The 14,308-nt window shown below is 38.8% G+C and overlaps 1 protein-coding gene across 2 annotated transcripts in view; it reads right to left on the reverse strand.

Moving 5' to 3' along the window:
* LOC137184751 (cadherin-4-like) overlaps nt 1-14,308 on the reverse strand; it is a 255,065-nt gene that overhangs the window by 138,950 nt on the left and 101,807 nt on the right. For both annotated transcript variants that reach the window (XM_067592727.1, XM_067592726.1), the window contains one exon: nt 1,594-1,617. In XM_067592727.1, the coding sequence (XP_067448828.1) occupies nt 1,594-1,617 (24 nt within the window). The remainder of the gene's footprint in view (nt 1-1,593; nt 1,618-14,308) is intronic.

The raw sequence follows: 14,308 nt of genomic DNA on the forward strand, positions 1-14,308 counted from the left end.
TCAGTGCACACAAATCCTACTTTGTAGATCTTTCACGCTCACATACACACAAAAAAACACACACACATATATGGCAGTCTTCTGAGAGATGTGCACACACAAGTACATGGTTTATGTACATTATCTTTGCCTCAAGGCCCCATGGCTCTTCAGTACCGATGGCCCTGTCATTGCTGCATAGCCATCTATAACTCAGACTGTATGAATGAATACAGCCGGCTATTTTTCTCCACGGCACTCTTGATGTGTGGCACCGAGAGGCAGACAGGGAATGTTTTTTGTTGATGCTTCAGACTAAACAGGTTTGAATTGGACATATTGGATGGGCAAGAAAAGAAAGACATACAAACACACAGAAGTCAGACGCAGACATGGACACACACAAGCTCGCAAAAGTGAGCGTTCATTCACCGTCAGGGTGGCTCGGCCTTATTTATCTCCCTCTAATTCAGAAACATATGCGAGTGCGGCTGTGGAGGGATGATGTACACCACGCCAGCCTCTGCTCCCCTTCAACATTCATCAAAGAGCGAGGCTCGGGCAACCCACATCACTTACCTTTATAGGCCCGTCTGACAGCATCGTACACCACATAGTCATCACATACATAGGCCTCACAACAGTGTGTGTGTGTGGGGGTGAAGGCATACTGAGTGTAACCTGTCACACAGATATACTCTATCACTGCCTCTTGTACTGTATCTACAAGCAGCTTCGATAGATCTGAAGCTTTGTAAGGTGAAAAATGTCGCCATGTTCCCGAAGACACACTCCTTCTGTTAAGGTTTTACAGATATACATGTTGTGCACATTATATCAGATCCAGGTGACAATGAAAATATTTTCACCTGTGTTCTGTTCTGCTCTGGTAAGAGCTCATACAAAACACCACCTAAATCCTTACAAGCACAGCAGGGGATCGAAGAAAGTTTCAACAAAATCAGCAGGGAGTTCTCCTGACTGATTGTCTGCTCCTGCTTTGCAATCACAGAGCGTGACACATCCTCTGCCATTACTGTATCTCCAATATGAAGAGTAGAGGGCTGCGACTGTACGGTGCATACACCTGCAGGCTGCCACTCAGAAAAAGACCCCTGGAGCTGTTTAGACAGTTTGACTGTCTGTCCCTATCATCATGCCAAATCAAAACAGCCTACAGGTACATTCTTACAAAACACCCCCCCCCCCTCTACTACACCTCCCGCCTCTCCCTGAAGATCCACTATGCTAAACAATCACCTCCCCCAAAACTTCACATTTACATACACATGAAAGTGTGGAGGAGTTAAAACAGAACTGTGATTAGTCTGAACATAACACAGACTGTGGGCTGTCTATCATCACGGGATAGCAGGATAATTTAGTCTAGGTGTCAGTGGGTGTGAGTGATTGACTTTGTAATCAAACTGATTGTTCTGTACCACAAACACTGAATGACTCAATTTCAAATCAACATCAACAACACCGTGAAATGTTTTTCATCTCATTAGCAAAAACTGAGTGCGCACGCAGACACACAAAGCAACACACCCGCACGCCACCCATCTGAAAATGCACACGGATCCACAGGTGACTGATTGAGCGTTGTCTTACCTTTTTGTGATGACACTGTGGTATCTGTAGATAAAAGAGAGGAGACACACAGAGGAATGTGTTAGGAGCTGACAGGCTGCTGTATAGCAGACACACAAAATGCAGGAGATGACAGCCAAGGCAGTGATTTGCTGGGGGGGAAACAAGCCACCCAAGAGGATAGATAGATGGGGGGGGGGCTGTACACAACCAGGGGGGTCTCTCATCTCAGACCTGCGAAGAATACCCATTTTACCACATTCATGCATACTTAAGTCGTTCCTGAATATGCAAACACACAGTGTACAGTAGGTGTGAGCACAACACACAAATACTGTACACACAGCAGCTTTTCTCCACTCCTCATGGAGAGACCAGGTGGAGGGAAAAAAAAACAAAAAAACATCTGCAAATACATCGAAGAGAAGCCTCAAGTAGAAAGAGGAGAGTCTCCAGACCCTTGGAAACCCTTGATCTCCTAAACAATTTACCCTGAGTGAGCTTTCTAATAAGTAAAAATAATGCTTTTGAGAAGAAGTGAGACAGAGCAAATCAAATCCTTTCAGTAAGCATTTTAGGTTCTTACTCAAAGCCCACAACTCCTGGCCCAAAAGATGTGGATCAAAACACGAGCTGCTCGGAGGAAACAATGTACTGCAGCTCTTTTTTTCAACAAAATATGGAACATTTTCCAAAAAAAAGAAGGAGGTGTATTTGTGAAGGAGAAAAATACTGTAAATTTAGCTTATTGTCCTCATAAAATATTTACCAAGACAATGTTTGGAAGCTCCCAAGGTTTCATTTTTATTTAATAGACTTGTCAAACTTGCAAGAATAAACAAAAAACAATGAGAAGAAAAATGCTTTTATTTTTATAAATAACTTTTTATTTTCAGCAGTCCAAACCGTTGGAAACATTTATTCTGGCCATGTGCCCAAAAAGCCCAAATGGCCATAGACATGGAGGGGGAATAATTGAATCCGGATGGATTTATGGTGTGCTGGGCTGAGGAAGTGATAATCCAAAGCTTTGCCTAATTGCCAGAGTAAAGATGGCGTCCATTGTGGGGGTGGCGTCTGTGTTTATCAAGGCAGTGTGGCGTGGGATTGGACTGAGCATTAGGGCTTTACACACTTTTGTTTTGTGAGGTGTTACAGTGGATTTGAGCAAATATTGGCCCTCCGGTTATTACATGGTCTGATTGTCTGCTATGCGACTGTCCATAAGCTCTGCATGTCTACCCTAATCTGAGAGGAGGCTTCAAATAATTAGTTAGTGAAGCACTCTCACAGCCCAGTGCAGTCAACCTTATCACTAAAAGAAAATCCTTGGTCCATTTCCTTCTCACCCAAAAGGCTTACAGTCTCTCACCACTGTTAAAACCTTCAGGGTAGCCACATAGCTGATAAAATATTACCCAACATGTCACAATCACTGGCTCCTATCCTATTCTTTTTGTCATTTGTGTCAAAGAAAGACAAATAGATGTCAAATAGAAATGTCCTGGCAAGTGCTAGGAGTGCAAGCGGACTGTCTTTAAAAATGTGACAGCTAACTACTCAAAGTACATGTGAAAATTTTCAAAGATCATCAAACATTTTCAGAAAAAAGAGAGACAAAAAAAGAGAGGAACCACCAGCAAAGAGCATTACAATTACATCAGTGACAAATATACCGACATACAAATATATCCATGGTTCTAATGTTTGTGCCAGACTACAATCTTTGAATGTGCACGTTGTTCTATGTCTGTGAATTAAACAAAATCATCTAATTCTACTGTTATATCTCAGTTTAACTTAAAGGGGACATATCATGCACATTTCCAGGTCTATATTTTTAATGCAGGACTGCACTGAAATATCTTTCTATGATTTACAGTAAAAAAAAAAAAAAAAAAAACTCCTCACTTATCTTATACTGTCCCTTTATGCAGCCCCTCAGTTCAGCCTCTGTCTGAAATAGGCCGTGTTAGCTCCTGTCTCTTTAAGCCCCCTGTTGCACTGATCAAAAGGTCAAAAGGCCAGGTTAAAGCCTTGACTTGCATGAAGCATTTAAACATATGTTAACCTCAGGTTTTGGAACTTTGACTATGTTTAACATAGATATCTGACATCATAACATTATATAAATGACAGAAAACCACAAAAATTATGACATGTCCCCTTTAATTTTAGTTAAACAAAGTAACTGGGTAAAATGTTATCATTTAGCAGCCTTAATTAATATCCAGTCTATGTATAACAATAAGTTGACGAAGCATTCTGGACATGTGTATGTAATGGCTAAACAAAATGCTTGAGACAACACAAGTAGTATAACAAGGCATAAATTAAATGATGGATTAATTAATTGCCCCTGTGTTACCTGAAGTAAACAGCAGGGCGCTAATCCGAGCCTCCCTCTCTGTGTGCACACAAAGATAATATATTGGGTAAGGGAGAAATTTGAAGAAAATGTAGTAACATGCTCTCCACCACTGTTTTAATAATGGTAAATAATGAACACACACCACCTGGATGATAATAAATAATCAAAATAAAGCACTTCTTTCCTCTCTAGAACTTGCTGTGTTGCAGCAGACACACCATACTGATTGGTGTCAGTACACATAAATAACTGCTGTTTAGGGAGGTAAAGAAAACCTCCGTCATTGATTCCTGCATTCCTTCCCAGCTATCAGCGGCTTATATGGATTTGGAGACTAATTTGCAGTGAATATGTGAGTGGCGTTTTGATGTGCCCATTCACCCGCAGCAGCACTCCTGTGGGTTTGAGTATTATGTAAAGTAGGGCATATGCCAATACAAGCTTCCCGCCCTGTGGATGTACACAAGCCTAGTAAAGTTAAAGCTGCCCAAGAGCACGCCCAAGGACACTAAAAGCTACATTTTGAAGATACATTTACAAAATAAGGAAAATAATCGTCTCCCTACTGTTTTGCTTTACCTCTCAGAAATGTAGCCGCTCACTGTCAAACAGGATGAAAGAAAGATGGAGAGGAGAAGAGAGCGATACAGAGGAAGACTGATACTTAGGTAAACATGTATCCTCTTATCATAGACTTTAATGTAATATGATTTCTATGGTTTGGAAGGAAAACAAGTCAAGAAGCAAACATAGACCAAACCACATTTTAGTATTTCAAATAACTTATCAGGCATGTTTACAGAATATTCGTGTTGACGTTTATTATATTCACTGACCATTAAAATCACATCTATTTGCCCAATGACAACTTAAGCAATAAATAGACATGATCAATCAACCACAACATGAAAAACTGTCAACTTGAAATGGCACTAAAACACAGTCTACATTTATCTTTTTTCCACTGTAGCAGATATTGAATGCTCAAAGTAAGGCAAGCCTGTAACTGACATCTACAGAAAATGGGTTTACAACCAACCTCTGGATCTGAAGAAAGATCATAAATAAAGAAAAGTGTGTTTGGTGCTTGCACACAGCTGGCAGGTGCTACTAACTTTGCCACCCTGTGATGTTGGCTGTTGCCACATTTTGACTGAGAGTTAACAAGGTTCAATACTGCTTTTGTGGAGCACATCAAACATCACAAGATTTAGAGCGCTGGCTAATTAGATATACACTGTTTCCCATATAAATAACCAAGCTCTGAAGCTGAAGTTGCTTCAGACTTTATGTTTTAAACACCTTTGTTCACTTGTGAAGATGTATCATATAATTCAGGGTACTCCCAGGTGTGGTTCTTACGGTTGCCATGGACACACTTAAATGGCACACAAGAAAGGTTGAACAACCACGAAAACATAAACCTCTTTCTGCTTGCCATTTCAGCCTGTCTCAGTGGGAGGAAATTCATATTTGAAACACCAGAGGTGGCAGTGGTAACTACCGGCTAGTTGAAGAAAACTTTCATATCATCTTCTCATCTCATCATCTACAGCTGTCGAGTCTTTCCTTGTGTAAAGTGATTTTTAAGTAGACCCACACACTTCTTCAAGTTGAAGTTGCATTTTTGCACTCTAATGTGCTCATATGACAAATACCACAAAAGTTGACAAACTGCAAAAAGTGCTGTGCTGTACAAGTTGACAAACACTGTGTACCATAAATGACTGTCAGCATCAGTTTTTTGTCAGCACTTTTTTGCACCATCTGTCACATGTGGGCATCAAAATATAGAACATTATATGCAAGGCAGGCTTCATCTTGATTGAGAATGCTTTCTCTCTTTTGTGACCAATGAGCTGGTTCTTTCTACCTTACCGCATGTCTAAATGAAAAATTGCCACACCTGTGCAAGACTAGATTGAAGCTATAAACAGTATGTGATGGATTTGACTTTAGTTAATGATTATAGTGATGAAATGATGAAACTGAGATTGAACCTTCTTTCCCTCTCCTCCCCTCTTCTTCCTCTTTTCTAACCTTAATGTCACAAACTCTGTGAGGACAGCTGAGTCATTTTGACGCACAAATGCTGTAGAACAGCTGTTTGTTGCGTCGTTAAAAATGTAACATCTCTGAAATTACATTCACATTTATTCATTTAGCCAACTACAAATTCTCAATTTGAAAATGGAATGGAAACAAAGTTCATTTTCAAATTGCTTGCTAGCATTTCTTGAAGTTGTACAGTTGAATTTCAGAGGTTTTCAGATGCTCTCAGGTCATTAAACTCAGCACACAAAAGATAATAAGTGTACATGAAAAAAACAGCTATATAATTAGTGTAAAATAACCCCAGTTTTAGAGACATTTTAAATCAAATCAACCAACAGCAGTCACTGACAACTCGTAGTACAGATTGTCCATTGCAGATGATAAGTAGCCAGGCCCACAGGTGAGACTGTAGATGTATGCTGGCTCTTTGATACTGCAAATGTACACTCAGTACATGCTGACATTTAGAAATCACCTTCCTGATCCTTAACATACTGTATACATCCCAGACTGATTGAATTAGACTGCTATTGGAAACCTGTCTTCTATTGACCTCTTAAAGTTGTGGCCTTCCAGCAGTCCACTCTGGGAATAGTTTTAATTACAGCCAGAAATTGGGTTCGATTTTATCCCCATCATGAAGTGAGGAGCCTTTACAGCTAATCATCGCTTCATCAAGACAAAAATATCATTACTGGAAGGTGCTGTAAGAATGCATGTATAAATAAATAATTATGTGTGTGTATGAGTGCATGTACACATGCCCATAAATATATTAATATACTGTACAAATGGAGCCACGTGGACGGTGGTGTGCAGTAAAGTGTGCAGACTGCAGTGCAAACAAATGCGACTGTCTTCAGATGATTAACCACTATTGATTTATCATCACTATAATATAATTAGGATAAATTCCAACACTGGAGCTATTCATCTCTTAATCACACTCACTGGTGGACAGTGACAGCCCATCATTTAAAGTTACGAACTAAAGAAGCCACTATGTGATGGATGATGACACCAGTCATTTGTGACCGTTGACCTGGATGTTAATGACTCTAGGAATACTAAACGATGATACAGCTCATCTCAGATGAGCTAAATAAATCACATGAAATCATACGATATAGACAGAAATCATACGTATTCTGCTTAAACAAGCTAATCCAAACATTGTTCCCTTTCAAAATGTCCTACATGCCACAGTGCACATAGGTGGTGTACATTCGTACATTTGTACATTTGTTGAATGGCCAATCTTCACTTCCCGGGAAATTACATCCTGAATGTCCATCTTGGATTCTTTTTCTCCACATCTTTTGAGGAAAAAAAAAGAAAAGAAAAAAACCCCCAGCACCACTGTTATTTAACAAGTGACAACAGGTGATTGCAGGAAACAGGAAGATGTCACCTTTAGCAGGAAGCTCTAAAATTGCAGTCCTGATGAAAAGTCACTGACAGACAAAGACCAGCATCCAGACAGATAGAGGCAGCTTGTCACTGCCTTTAATCATTACATTTCAACTTTTGTGTGTTTAACTATTGGAGCGAGATGGACTTAAACTTTAAGTTGGTGGGATTTAAAAGTTTAGACTAGTGACCAGCAGTGTAGAACTGAGCTTCATCTTCACTGAATTTCAGCTTATATTCAAAAATATAAACCACAGACATCATAACCTAACTGAGAAATTCATAATAGTGGTATTTTAGAATGATCTTTTTTACCCCTGTTAAAATGTAAACTATTAAAAAGACTATATTTCTTTCATAAACAAGACAAAAAAACATGAAAATAATAACAGTGACAACAATATAAAACTTTTAATTGCACTTGTAATTAACAGTTTGGACTTCAGTTGCAAGTTGTTGTGGGATATGCCATACAGACATATATAAACATACTGCACATGACTTATGTTTTCTCCTCTGCTAGCTAACACTTACATACCATGATTCATTAAGCTTATGTTTTAAAGATATGTCCCTGTGCTCTTTCTGGAGCAAAACACAAGGAGACAGAACACAATCCTAGGTTTTAATTAGCTGAGTGTAGCGCATGCTCCTCTGCTATAGGCTAGTGCACAGGGAGAGAGGGGACTGCTGCCTTCTTGCTCATTATGTACTAATGAGTTGTCTATTAATGAAAATGGAAAGCATTTATTTTGTGAGCACAAAGGGTTCAGCTGGATTAATTACTGCACTACAGCAACAAAATGAAAACAGAAAGTGCAGCATCACTCTTGTGTGGCACATTACCCATTAACCAACTGTTATCAAGGCCTGGCGCATGGCGCTGCACGACACAAAGTAGGAACAGAAAGTGTTCGCACAAGCCATTAAAACTTCATGTGAACTGCACTTTTGGCATATTTCACGTACCTTCTGTGATCCATAGACATGCTTACTCTCATATGAATCCATACATATCCACTTGTAAAAACTTCTTGTCAGTTCAACATTAACACTTTGCAAGATCATAATGACGCATTTCATTAACAGGCCTGATTTTTACAAAAGCTCCTCTTTGTGTTGTGCTGTAAAAAATATATATATTCCTCAGTAATTGCATTACTGTTTGCCCGAGTGCTTGCATCTATATCTGTTAATCAGGATAATCAAAAGGGATAAAATCTACCGATTAAATGTAGTGTTTAGATTTTTTTTTTGAAAAATCAAATACTGTCGACACAAACTGCTTTTTGGGGCAAAGATAGAGATAAAGAACTGTGGAAATGCTAGATTATGAGTTTGAAGGGGACAGGCATTTCATGCTTTCACTGGTGAAGATGTATCATAAAATTCAGGGTATTCCTATAGTTGCCATGGACACACTAAGTAGCATGTGAGAAAAGCTGAACAACCACCAAAACACTAACCTTTTTCTGCCTGGCACTTCAGTCTGTCTCAACGGGAGGAAGTTCATATTTGAAATACCAGAGGTGGCAGTGGTAACCACCGGCTAGTTGAAGAAAACTTCTATATTATCATCTCATCTCATCATCTACAGCAGTAGAGTCTTTCTTTGTGTACAATGATTTTGAGGAGACCCACATACTTCTTAGAAAAACAATTATATATCAAGTTGAAGTTGCATTTTTGCCGTCTAATGCGCTCATATGACAAATACCACACAATTTGGCAAACTGTACAAACATTGCTGTGCTGTACAAGTTGACAAACACTTTGTACTATAAATGATTTCTTTTCACATGGTGATCAGAATCATTCTAATAGCCTGCTAATAGCTTGATCTCCCATTGGGTTCTCCTTGGAGAGGTCAGACAGTGAGAAGCGGTGCAGGGAGCGTGCGGGCTCTGGAAGCCTCAGCAGATGGTTCTTGATCAGATATTAGAGGCTGGGCAGGGAGGTCGTCTGGCCATGAGCATTTTGCCCTGCCCGGGGGATAGCAACCCCATCTGAACCTCCAGCTCCAGCTCCGGTTCCAGCGCCAGACGAATATCTCTGTGTCCCAGCCAGACTGCAGGGACATTGGAGCAGTGACAGACTGCTGTCCTTAAGCCTTGTGACAATCTGGGCAAACCAAACTCAGAAACATGCTGTCTGCTGTAGTTTATTTTTCCTCCAGAAATTTGTTTCGCCCTATTTGGGCTGTACATGATTTGATGACAAATGGTTATGTAATCGCTACCATTGTCTGTTCTCTCTTGTAAAAATAATCACACTGATAACCGAAATCCTTCTTAGCTGGATTTGAAGAAAAGCTATCCTCTCAGTCCCATCACTCACAATCCCTATTGTCGCAATGTCTGGAGGAAAGACAAATCTTTAAATAACAGGAATGCATTTTAAAAAACATCAATTGTGTTGAATTAAACAATGGGAAACATAACAAGGAAGATCAAGTCTTTGTTATTAAAACTGAATATTAATCTGAGAATGTCAGCGCAAGAGTATCTTTTGTGAAAAATACATACGATAAGATAAATCCTACTTAGACAACTCTGAATCATCTATTGGCGTTCCTTCCTTCCATTTTCTTCAACCTGCATCATCTGTCTGTCTCTCCCTCCACAGAGAAAGCTGGGTGAATAAACACGACAACCTGGGCTTTATTTATCCTTTCCCCTGTGACAGAGGCAGTCTAAAATGGCAGGACTTTGGATATGACCTTCAGTTAGAGTGCTTCTCCATCAGTCATCGCTGCCACCCACAGATCATACAGTGGATGAGAAGTAGAGGCATCCTCCTTCCTCCTCCCCATCTACTCTCCCTTTTTAACCTCCCCCACAGCTGTCCACAAGAGACTTCTCTTATTTTACTTTCTGCTAGGTTTTTGTCTTCCTGTCCCCCATTTTTAATATATTTTTTCCCCCTGCCCTTGACCTATCTTTATTCGGCACTTATTTCTTTCTCTTCATCACCTTGCCCCATTGTTTTCCTCTCCTCATGGAGTATCTGGCATAAGTGGTGAAAATAGTGGATACATATTTTGCATATTACAGACTTCCCTGCAAACACCATATAATAGAGTGAGAGAATGAAAGCGCAGGCAGGGGGAAGGGGAAGTAGACCATTACAAGAACAAAAGGAAGCAGTTTATCCAAGTATGGCGTCCTCACTTGTCCGTGTGTCAACCCTATTTGTCAGCCAGGATGCTGTCAGGGCCACTAACCCAATGTCTGACTATGTTACACTACAAAATACTAACTTATTATTTTTAATGGTTTGTGTTGTTGGATCCTCTTTTATCTCCAAGTGAATCAGCCATGATGAGCTGCTAAGCTTTAGCTTGTCTGATTACAGTATTCAAAAAGACACAATAGTTAAGAGTGCCCATTTTACATAATGTAGGTATAAAACCCTCATGCTAATACTCTCGAATCTCCTCGACAGCCTGGAACCTCATCCTGTCCACAGTTCTCATAAATCCAACAGCCTGTGCTCCATCAAAGATATTGTTTGTGTGGAAAACAGTAATAAAAGTGTCCACTCTACTTAATAACAGATATTTTGCTGATGACACACTCTATATTGACATGAGTTTCATAATCAGAACCAACACACATAAAGACAAACTCTCAAAGAAGCTTACACACACACACACAGACACACACACTGTTAAGAGACACACAGAAAGCTTAAATGTCAGAACACAGACAGCAGCAACAATAAAATGCTTGAAATACGTTAGAACATTGTTTTTTTATCTGTCGCCCAGTTGGGGACAGAAGGTTTTATTGTCGGTGCAGGAGGTGGAATAGAGTTTTCAGTTGTTTATGCATTTTTCTTTGTAACATTCAAACAAATTATTTTAGTTTCTATTACTTTACAATTGTTATCAGGGCATTTTTATTATACCATTGGTGCTCTTTCTCACTACTTGTTTATTGATCAAATTAATTGATTAGTCCATCATGCTGCTGCTGGTGTTTGTGTTCTCTCTCTCTCTTAGGGTCTGTTCGAGTTTTTCTTTTTATGAAAATTAATTTATGCATGTTGGGTTCGGGTAGGTTTTCCACAGGTCCAATAAAACCTCTACATCAAATAAACAGTGGCTTAGAGGAGATGTAGCTTACTTCTTTTTAATAACATTGCTGTTCAAATTATGATCATAAACGTGTAAATGTCTTTCACACACATTGTGTTAATCTCAGTGTCAAACATTTTCATGACTTTTGGTGTCTTTTTTTTCACAAAAGTAGGAGAAGACATAACTTATTTAAATACAAGGTAAAACCGGAAACCACAAATATACAGTAAATGCTCCTGAATTTGTTGGCCACATATAAGACTGAAAGAATGAATTAATGAAACAGAAGACAGAGGTAAGTAGTCAGTCTCAAAGAAATGAGCCATCTTGTTAACTGCGTTTTGAGACCTCGTGTTGCAATAAGTCATATCACAAAATAAAATCCAATGTAATAATCTCCATCTGAAGCACAAAAGAAATAGCTTTCAGAAAATGTTTTGGTGAATCGCTGCATTCTTTAATAATTGTTTACTGTCATTTCATATACTCATCCACACAAATATTCATAACAAATTTTCACATTTTCACCCTCGGTGCACTTCTCTATAAAACATTAATAATAAAGACTGGGTTTGAGCATGAGGCAAGAAATTACACAAGCCTGAGGCTAGATTATGCATCTCCAACCAATTCATTCAGTCAGAGCACACAGTGTATAGCTGTAGGACATCAGGAGCTTATATTTTATGTGGGACATTTTGGAATTAAATATAATGCCAATGTTAAACATAAATACTGTCCTATTTTTCTCATTATTAACTTATGACAAAAAGCTGAAAGAACTACATAGTTAGTGAGGTATAAAGGTCAATGCTTTTAGGCAGACTGTCAGAATAACAGAAAGTATGAATAAGAAAATGTGAACATTTCCAGTAACAGTTATTGTGGATGTATTCATAAAAAGAAAATGTACTGAAGTAAAATGGACATATAAAAAAATGAAGAGAAGAATACATCATATTCCTTTTTTATGCATTCCTCTGTTAAAACAGCCCTTTCTTTTATGCATGCAACACATTTACAGTATAAGCGTGGAATGAAATATTCAAATTTGCAAATCTCAAATCAGTATACAAAGCCTTTTTTATTTTATTTATTTATTTTGAAATGTGACATAATCCATAATGGGCTTACATTCTACAACTCAATAAATCCTGCTATGAATCCAACAGTTATAATATTCAGTTTTTGTTGGAACTGTTTAAGAGAGGCATTGATTCAACTTAAGGTTATTTTAGTGGCTGCAGTTTGTGATGCTGTTGAGTTGTATTGCATTTTATTATGAGGTGTTATGCGGTGGACTTAACAATGGCTGGGTTGCACAATGGCGGCAAATACTGTAATCTGGGAATTCTGGGGTCATTGTTGAGACATTCTCTGCTTAAAATGATGACTGCCCTGGTTAAAACTACTAAGTCTGTCATATTGATTGAAATATGTGATTGAGAAAGCCCTAAAGTAGTACTTATTTCAGTTAATTGTAACCAAAACTCTTTCCCAGTGCCGAATTTCCTGCAGTATAGGAAATCTGTGTTAACTAAACCAACACTGGCTATTCTAAATTAATATTAAGTGCCACTATATAGTGTTGTTTTCTTCTGCTTTATCTCTTTCTCTCTATAGCAACTCAACTTTGCCCTTTGGATGAATGGAAACCACCTAAAGAAACCTATAACACTGTGGCTGATTCATGTGAGACTTATATCAAGTAGGCTTCAACCAGGACAGATAATAATTGAGGGTGTTTAAAATTTCATTTTGTGTAATTTGAATGAAAACCTGTGAATGAAAAAACAATTTCAATATTGGTTTTAATGAAAAAATACTTTTCCTCTGTGCTAAAAGCTGTTTGTCCTTACAATCAAGACTTCTCCTTCTGCTGTGAAGGCAACCATTCATCCATATTTATTTATCAGTTTTTGTCATTTTCTGGGATTTTGGAAGATGTGACGCCTATCTTGTGGATCTCTGTGTGTCAAAGTACCACAATTCTGTGTGATAAGACTGAGTCATGCTTCCCGGAGCTGTATGTAATTCACAAGCCATTGGGTGCCATTCACATGCAAGTTTGAAATTCGGTGAAGTGGCAAAGTCACATCACACATACAGGTTCAAGTCAGGTCTAGTCAACTCTCAAAGCTTTTAAACAATTTGCTTTCACGGTGCATTACTTAAGACAGGATGAATGCAAACTGAAAATTAAAATTCAAGATGTTAATCGAGGGAAGCTCATAAATACTATCTTGGATGGTGCAGCTTCAGCTCCATCATCACCATCCCCTCATAGGGATGCCAATAAATAATCAGCCTGCAGGTTTTGGTATTTTTGATCACCTTTTTATACAATGAGAGACAGAGAGCGAGTAAGAAGAAAGAGTCTAGACTTGCTTCCTTCAAATTCAAAAATAGTAGTAAATAACAGACTGTCTAACTGTCAGTGTCCAGCGAGACATTTCCACAATCTGTTGTCTATCAAAGCGTGAAACAAATACTTTTGGTTTAGTTTTCTATAAACCACTTGTGGATGCACTGTAGCACAACATGAAAAACAGACACACAACAGCCTCAGGGCCGACAGAGCTACACTGGCTGTTACCTGAATGTCTAATTCAGAACTAAGGATGGCTCCCCAGGCTTGAGGTGGGTGAGGCGCTGCTGCAGTCTATTGGCTGTTAAAGTCAGATTTAGTCTTCTCTGTCAAGGTATTCCAGCAGTCAAATGCTGCACAAGCTTCAGGTATTGGAATTAATTTCAGTTAAGCATTAGATTTAATATGATGATGGTCGGATTACCTTTACAATTGTCATACCTTGTTAGAC

The sequence above is a fragment of the Thunnus thynnus genome, chromosome 6, assembly GCF_963924715.1.
Source record: "Thunnus thynnus chromosome 6, fThuThy2.1, whole genome shotgun sequence".
NCBI lineage: Eukaryota > Metazoa > Chordata > Actinopteri > Scombriformes > Scombridae > Thunnus > Thunnus thynnus.